General features: G+C 38.1%; 1 protein-coding gene across 1 annotated transcript in view; it reads right to left on the reverse strand.

Moving 5' to 3' along the window:
* Positions 1-9073: 9073 nt before the first annotated feature.
* The window catches only part of LOC102740257 (olfactory receptor 2A25-like), a 794-nt gene continuing 634 nt past the window's right edge, over positions 9074-9233 (reverse strand). Inside the window, exon 2 of the mRNA XM_081800887.1 lies at positions 9074-9228. Within this exon, the coding sequence (XP_081657013.1) occupies positions 9081-9228 (148 nt within the window). The 3' untranslated portion in view covers positions 9074-9080. The remainder of the gene's footprint in view (positions 9229-9233) is intronic.

The raw sequence follows: 9233 nt of genomic DNA on the forward strand, positions 1-9233 counted from the left end.
TTTTTTTTTTTAAAGATTTTATTTATTTATTTGAGACAGAGAGAATGAGAGACAGAGAGCATGAGAGGGAGGAGGGTCAGAGGGAGAAGCAGACTCCCTGCCGAGCAGGGAGCCCCATGCGGGACTCGATCCCGGGACTCCAGGATCATGACCTGAGCCGAAGGCAGTCGCTTAACCAACTGAGCCACCCAGGCGCCCAAGCGCAAATATTTCTTACGTAGAATTCAAACAGAGAAAAGATCATCTCATTATGTCATATTACACACACTGACCTGGATTCTCCTATTTCTTTTGCATTTTTTAAATTTAAGAATAACACATTTTCACTTTAGTTATTGTTTAAAAAAAAAACACTTCTCAAAAGTGACTTAAAAAGTAAAGAGAGCATTTAAATTTTTTAAATTTTGTAGCGCAAATGTTTTCACTGAATATGGTGCCAGATACAAAACAGAGGTGAAAGAGAGAAGCTCTGTAGTAGTGGTTTTTACCATATTTCCACCAGCTATACTTTCATCCTAATTTTATGCAAACTAGTGATCACATAATCCCATTTAGGATCAAAGTGTTCCCCCAGGATGAGGACTACCATCCCTGAAGAGCGAGCTTGGAACACCAAATAAGAAAAAGCTAATCGGGGACCTCTACGAAGCTTCACAGGTAAACAAAAAATAATAATGGAGTTTTATCAACTAGCTATAGGATTTCTCCCTGCTACTGATTAAGACCTCCCTCCTGGGCAGCATATAGATGGACCCCTAGTGTTCTCACTTCCCTGGTTGGAAGATATTTCTAAGATGTGGTAGGAGCAGATTGTGCAGCTGGGGAAGAAATGACAAGTCAAGGAAAATTGTGGAAGACCTCTGGCTCATGTTCTTCAATTGTAAAAAGAGGCAAATGGATTAAATGGCTCTTATGCACCTTTCAGTTAGATAGCATGAGTCACATGGTATCTGCCTCTTCCCATAAGTGTGACTGAGGAGGGCTTGTGACAGCATAGTGGTCAGTAATACTGGTACTACTGAGATCCCCAGCATAATGGGAGAAAGAGGTCTCACAAAAGTGGCTTTTTCTTCTTTTTAAACCTGATGATTTCTGCCATCCTTCTGTCTTGCTCTTCTGTTACTCATCAACCAGTTTATCTACAGTGATTTGTAAAAGGGGGATGCTATTTCTGGTATATCCCTTAAACTCTGCTTGAATGTACAGGAAAACTCACAGAGATGGGCAAACGAGTCACCTACTCCCTGAAGCAGGTTTGGTGGATGATGAGTCCCAGATATCCTTTCTAGCTTGACCAAGAGGACAGTACTCAGAGGTGCTCAGGAGGTATCTAGATGGGAGAGCTTTATACTCTGATCACCTAAAACAAACCCATTGCCCAGAGGCATACCTGTGGCATCCAGGAAACACATTACAAAGTGTCTTCCCACCATTCTGTCTTCCCTACAGAGCAGTGTAAAACCTATGCAGAGTTCTCCAGCTCTGTTATCCGTGTGTGTGTGTGTGTGTGTGTGCACCTGCTTATGCAGAAAAGTGAGAACTCAGGAAGAATGGCATGAGTGATCCTACTCAGGAGGATGTTGGCATGAAAATGTAGCAGATACAAGTCATACTTGATGGCTTATGTCACATAGTACAAGCCTCAAGTATTCGGACTTTTTATGTACTTGATCTTCAAGTGTGCCTGCTTCCATGTCTCCTCTTGGAATGGTTTAAATGTTATGATGTAAGTGTACCCCCATGGGGCTTGTTACAGCAGCACCTCAAAGGACTATATCCTCCCTAGGGAGTGAACAGTCTCTGTCTGCTGAGAAGTGTTACTGTAAAGTGAATTATCAAAAATTTCCATCGCAAATATTTATTTTTACATGGAAACTCAGAGATTGAACCGTATTCCCTCAGTGCTTTCCTGTCTTCCTTTGATTACAAACCACCCCCTAAATACGTGTTCATTTTTTTAACATTTCTTTTTCCATCCTACACTTAGAGAGGTAATTTTAATGCCTCTGTTCTACACCTTTAGGTGTTAGACTGAATTTAAATGGTGGATGGCCTTGCCCACCTCCACACATCTGAAGAAAAACACATAACCCTGATGACTCAGGCCGCTTTAAATTCATGAGTATTCACATCAGTTTGGTCCTCGATGCCACCAGAACTCTGTTTCCCTAGTCTCCTCTCTAAGAGGATTTCCCCCCCATATTTTCTCTCTTTAACCTCCCAGGAGTCCTCCCACCCACAGTCCCAGCTACTGACTGACAGTCACTGAGAACACAGAAGCTATCCGATGATAATTCACAATCTTAACTAAAACATTGACCAGGATTCTGGATCTGCATTCATTCCCAACTCCTCTGCTGTCACTGTGAAGTTACTGGCTTCGACCCTCATGAAGGACAGCCTGCCACTTAGGTTGTGAATCCCACCCCTCCTGCCTACTCAAGAACTTCTCTCCAGCAATTTGTCTCAAATGTCTTTGCTCCTATTCCCTTGAACACATCTAGTCAGCACGTGAAACTCTTTTTCTCAAAGACACTAATTATCTTGATTTTGCTAAACCCAATGACCAGTAGTTCTCTGTCCTTATCTGACTTGACCTGCCAGCACCATTTAACCCAGCCAACAGTGCTCTCTCTTTGAAACACTCCTTTCCTTCGACTCTCATGATGTTCTGCTCCCCCTGTGGCCCTTCTACCTTCCTGGTGGCTCCTTCTCTGTCTCCTTGGTGGGTTTCTCCTCATTTCCCCAACCTCTGAACACTGACATTTTTCAAGGTTTATTCTTTGTATCTGTTTTCCGTCCACTTTCTATGGGGCCTCATCAGCCCCAAGGATTTCACTGCAATTTACATGCTGATAACACTTAAATTAGTGTGTCCCGCCAGGCCTCTTCCCAAATGCAGTGTTCCAGACTGAATGTTAGCCTAGTGCACATCAGTGTGGATCAGCAGTGCCCACTGACCTCTTATCTCAAGAGAGGAAATCCACCATCTTTAAAGAGACTTACAAGACTCCAGTTATAAGCTTCCCTCTCATGTCTTCCCTCTGTTGTTGAGAGAGTACCTGCTTTATGTAGAGGCTGATCCATAGTATACATTTAGAAATGCACTTCTAGACCCTTATGCCCTCTGTTCTCTCTTCCCTTCTTCTAGCTGTCTTTGGTGATTGCTATCAGTTTATATATGTTTTTGTATTGCTTATTAAACATTGAAAATGTACATTGTATGCTCAGATGTTGATAAAATTTAGTCTTAATTCCACAATTTGGATGAGAGTATAAGAGTACAGGACCTAAGGTCTACCTGGGCTCTAAGCCCAACATCAACATTTATTTTTTTTTAAGATTTATTTATTTATTCTAGAGAGAGAGAGTGAGCAAGTGGGGGGAGGGGCAGAGGGAGCAGGAGAGAAGCAGACTCCCCACTGAGCATGGAGCCCAAGGCAGGCCTCAATGGAGGGCTTGACACGTGGGCTCCACGCGGGGCTCCAGGCTGGGCTCAATCCCAGCTCCATTGAGATCATGACCTAGCTGAAATCAAGAGCTGACTGCTTAACCCACTGAGCCATCCAGGTGCCCCCAAACCCAACATCAACATTTGTATACTAACTGCTATTTCTTTTCCATATATCTTATGATGTTTTATTCCTCTGTTCATTCCTTCATTACTGGCCCCTTTTTGTTAAATATTTTATAGTGCACTATTTAATTCTCTTGTTGTTTCTTTATAGACACACACACAAATATATATTTTCGAGTTATTTTCTTAGGGGCTACCCCTGGGGATTATGATTAGCATTTTAATTTATAATAATATGGTTTAGGTTAATATCAACTTAATTTCAATAGATTACCAATTATTTGCTCTTTTATTGCTTCAATCATATTCTCTCCCTCCAGAGGCTGCAGAGATGTTGGTTTCCACGATGACTGTGGGGCTATTGGTTTTTGAGGATGTCGCAAAGCTGGGGAGTTGGTGATGGAAACACAGCAAGTTGAACCACCCCAAAGCTCATGGTTCATAACAAGGTCAGCAGTTTTTCTTGCATGCACACTCCCCAGATTGTGCCTTTTTCCCCCCTGAGTTCTGAAAGAGTTGATTTCTACAAATTTGTCAGTGTACTTTTTTCTTTACGGAGCAGAGGATTTTCGGAGATCCTTACTACATTATTTCTATTGACCACTGCCTACATTTTTTTGAAGAAAAAGCGTATTTCTCGTCTTCACAGATAGCATACAGCAGCTCTTCACATCATATAAGCTTAGATAAATGTAAAGAAACTTTTCTAGCCTTTCATATCTCTAACTCTTGTCTGTTTAGAAGCCTTATAACTAGGTTTCTGATGATTTCTCCAAACTTTATTGCACTTGGTGTTTAAAACATGAAGTTAGGGAAGAGTTAGCATGGATGAGATTCCTTTTTTGCTCTTTTGAATTCAATCTGCTAATCATCAACCTGGTGTAGTGACTGAAGAATATATATATATCATATACATCCATACTGTCCATAATGGTGTTTATTTTCATGCAGGGTCAATTAATTTTTAAGGTAAATTTTGCTTATACGATTCTCTCAGAGGGTCTCAGAGAAATGCAATGCTTGGCAAATTTATAGATAATCTTGATGTGATTATTGTGCTTTCATAAAGTGAACGTTAACCTGAAGATATCTAAGATAAGAGTTTTGTGTAATGATACTAGAGATGCTATTTTTTTTTCCAAAAGACCTCAATAAAAGACTTTCACAATTAAGAAAAAACATTTTTTTTGTTCCTAAACTTGAAATAAACTCTTTGTCATGGTGAAGAATTTTCCAGTAGCTGCTTAAACGGTATCTTTGGTAACTGACTTGCACCTAACAATGCTTGGCTCTCTGCTAATTAATATTCATTTGATTCTCTATTTCACCTCTCTATTAGTTTGCTAGGGTTGCCATAACAAATTACCACAGTCTGGGATGCATAAACAATAGAAGTTTATTTTCTCACAGTCCTGTGGGTTAGTATACTGAGATTTCGGTATGGACCGGGTTGGTTCCTTCCAAGGTCCCTCTTCTTGGCTGGTAGATGGCTATCTTCTTGTGTCTTCACATGTTTATATCTGTGTCCTAATCTCTTCTTATAAGGAGACCAGCTATATTGTTTAGAGCTACTCTAAATACCTCATGTTGATATAATTACCTCTATAAAACCCCATCTCCAAAAAGTCCCTCTTTGAGATATTACAGCACCATGATTTCAACATATAAATTTTGAGTGAACACAATTCAGTCCAACCCAGCTAATTACTTGCTTGTCAGACAATGAAACCTTGTCACATGGTATCTATGATTAACAACCACAAGTCAGCTTCCTTAACATTTGCTTCTCAGGTACATGACTTGAGATTTCAGAATAATCATATCTTTTGGAATATCGTTCAGGATTATATTGCCTCAGTTCTTACCTACCTATTAAGAGAGACTTCAGTATAAAAACAAAACTGGAGCAGTTTGGCATTTGGATGAATTACATATAAATGCCCTTTCTAAGCCCTCTTCAAACTGGCAACATTACTTTCATGCTGCTTTAATCATTAATAAGATCAATTTTTCACAAAATTTTTATTTGATGATATTTAATGCTTTTTGAGCAATGCAAAGTTGCTAAGATAATTAGAAGTGAGTTTAGGCTTCACATGAGGGTGTTTAGGAAGTATACCAATAGTACAGGGTTGTGCTCCTTGAGAAAAAGATATATAAAGTGAGCTCACATTCACAGAGGCTTTCTTCCAGAAGACATTCCCAAACAGTGGCCATAAAAACAGAGTCCAAGCAGAAAGTTGCAGTCTTGCTGGGTGCAAGCAACAGAAATTGGAGTTACAGAAAAATAAAAGAACTGGGAATTGAGTTGGCATGGGGACGTGGAAGAGGAAGGAACTGTATGAGGGGAGTGGGGAGTTTTCTTAGGCATTTCTTAGTCCTAAGTACATGGATGCTGAAACCTAAAGGAGACCAATGGCTGAGGTGCCAAAAGATGAGGAGAGCTGAGAGGAATTGAAAGGAGCTGAACAGAAACTTCAGAAGTTGCAAAATGTTCCAGGGGATTTGGAGTTACAGTCTAGCCAGGATGGAGATCTCTTCATAAAGACCTTGGTGTAGGCACAGAAATGATGCCTGAGCAGTAGGGGTAACGCTGAAATTGGTTAGTTTTGACTAACCTAAAATGGAACCCCCAGAGAAACAAGGTGATCCTCAACAAATTTCACTGCTTTTTCAGGGAAAAACAAAAACATATCAATAATCTTTATAGGAGTCTGACAAAATTTACAGCTTCTAAAATGCATCATTTAACATGTGAAAAAGCAAGAAGTTATAACTAATCAAGAAGTAAAAGAGTCAACAGTAGAGGTCCCAGATATAACAGATACTAAAGTTACAAATAAAAACTCAAATAACTATAATCTGTCAAAGAAAAGGGAAATGAAGATATAAAGAATAAAAAATGTAATATTTCAGTGAAGTATCAGAATCTACAAAAAGAATAAAATATTCATTCTGAAACAGTAATATATAATAAATTGAAAAAACACTGGATGAATTTAACAGATGATTGTCCCCGGCAGAGAGCAGGACCAATGTCTCATATTAAGATTAACAGAAAACTATCAAATAAAAACATAAAAAGAAAAATAATGGAAAAATGAAGTTGAGTCTGAAAGATATAAAGGAGTGTGGTCAAAAAAATTCTAACATATACTCAAGAGGAAAGAAAAACATAATGGGGAAAAAAGCAAATTTTGGAGAAATTGTTTTTGAGCATTTCCCAATCATGGTGAAAGTGTGCTCCCATGAATGCATAAATCTCAGCAAGTCATAAGCAGGATAAACTGATATAAAAGATAACTGGAAATTCTATAGTAACATTTTTGAAAACCAAAGATAAAGTAAATATTCTTAATATTTAGAGAAAAAAAAATTATACCCATTATGATCCAGGAACATTCCTGCAGCTAGAAAAAAGGTATTTCTTTAGGATTTCTTGCAGTGTAGACCTATTGGCAATAAAGACTCAAATTCATTTGTTTGCTTGTTGGTTTTATTTTTGTTTTTGTCTGGGAACGTGTTTATTTCATCTGAGTTTTGGAAGGGTATTCTTCTGCATATAAAATTTTTGATTGACACCTGTTTTTAAATGCTTTAAAGATATTCTCCCACTGTCCTATGACTTTTGTAGATTCAACTGCGAAGTTAACTTCTCAGTTAGCTGCTTATTACTGTATTCCCGATGGTAATGGAGGAAGGGTCCAGTTTCATGAAGGCGTCTTTATTCTGATTTCCTGCCTTACATAAGGGAAGGCTATATCTCTCATGGGCTTGCAGTCATTGCAACCTGGAATCCTGGGGATTGAAAGTGACCTGAAAGCCAGATGCTGGCTTACAGTCTCACCACTCAGTTGGTGATTGTGCCTCATCTTTGTTCTTTGAGAATTTTATTTATGCTTTTGCAAGCCCAGGTGTGCACTTAAAAATTATGGTTTTTAAAATATTTTATCCAGTATTTTTAGGTGCTTTATTATAACATGATTTTCAAGATAGGTACTCTGCTATATTGCTTATTGTTTCTATTTTAGAAATCCTAAAACTAGTCTATGTAGAAAGGAAGCCAAATAATTGCTATTTCTCTTTGCAAGTAAGTTACTCAGTGCAAACAGAGCTACACTGTCATTACCCAAGGTCACTTTCAGCACCTACTTATAAAACCTTGTTTCTCAACTAAACATTATTCTTTACTCTTCCACATTTCCCATTCCAGTTTCCTGCTTAAGTGTTGTTCGATGGTACCTTCATCATCTCCCATTTCCAATGTCATTTCTTCATCTATTTGCAAATTATTTGATGCATAACTCGATTCGTGTTTTCTTATATTTTCCAATTATTCCAGTCCATAATTTTTTTGTCTCTACATGATCAGATTATTTATAAACCTGCATTTAACTGTTTCACAGACTTTCTATTTTTAAAATTGTACTTTTCAAAAAACTTTGTATTTCTTCATTATATAAACAATACAGATTCCTCAGTTGGATTTGAAAATTCAGCTAAGCAAATAGAAGAAAAATCCTTTCTTTATTATCGTGAGTTTTCCCTCAAAAATTGGGTATTATTGGGGCATCTGGGTGGGTCAGCTAGTTAAGCTTCTGCCTTTGGCTCAGGTCATGATCCCAGGGTCCTAGGGTCGAGCCCTGCATTGGGCTCCTTGTTCAGCGGAAAATTGGCTTCTCCTTCTCCCTCTGCCCCTCCCCCTGCTCATGCTCTCTCTCTCTTAAATAAATAAAATCTTTTAAAAAAATTGGATTATGCTTATGGCATTAGTAATCTTTTTTCATGTAATTTGAATTATAAATATATTACGAGTCAACAAATATACAATAAAACCTGACCCTGATTTTTAAGAAGATATTCTTTAGTATGCATGTTCCATTTAAATATATATTTTACCTATATTCTAATATTGGAAATCTTGGATGTTTTCAATCACAGTTAGAGGGTTATTAGATATGATGAGAATAAATCTGAAAGCACATGAGTATTTCTCTACATTTTCCATTAGTTTCTCTGGCTGGAGACAGAGATACTTATGGGGAGTGGGAGAGGGAGAGAGAGAATCCCAATGTAGACCTATTTTTGAAGGAGATGACAGCTGCTGAATTTCAAATATTGAAATTATTACGTTATCAATCTCTCCCAATTGCTGTATCTTAAACATTCTGCCAATTCCTTGCTTTATTTTACAAAGTGTTGTCTACTAGTCCTGATTACAGAAAAATATACAACTTATTTCCTTTTATTCAGAATATTTCACAGAATTATATTAAAAGTGTTTCCACTGTGCAGCTAGTGGGGTTATTTTCATTTTCTTGTGCAGCATTGACTTTCAATGTCAGAGGGAGGAAAGTAGAATGATGTTTCTTGGGAGAGAGTGCTAGGAAAATCTGAAGCTGAAAAGGATGCCCTAGAGGATATTTATGAATCCTGGTAAATATTGGATGAGATGATTTCTCAGATCCCTTTAAACTCAGTTAATTTATCATTCTACAGGTTTTCATGACATTCTCTCTTTTTCAAGCATCCTCTTCAGAGCAGCTTTGACTTCTTTATTCCTCAGACTATAGATCAGGGGGTTGAGCATGGGATTGAAAAGGCTGTGAAACAGGAGGAGATATTTCTTCTGCTCCTTAGGGTTCCCATATCTGGG

The sequence above is a fragment of the Leptonychotes weddellii genome, chromosome 12, assembly GCF_054177405.1.
Source record: "Leptonychotes weddellii isolate Sample4059 chromosome 12, ASM5417740v2, whole genome shotgun sequence".
Taxonomy (NCBI): Eukaryota; Metazoa; Chordata; class Mammalia; order Carnivora; family Phocidae; genus Leptonychotes; species Leptonychotes weddellii.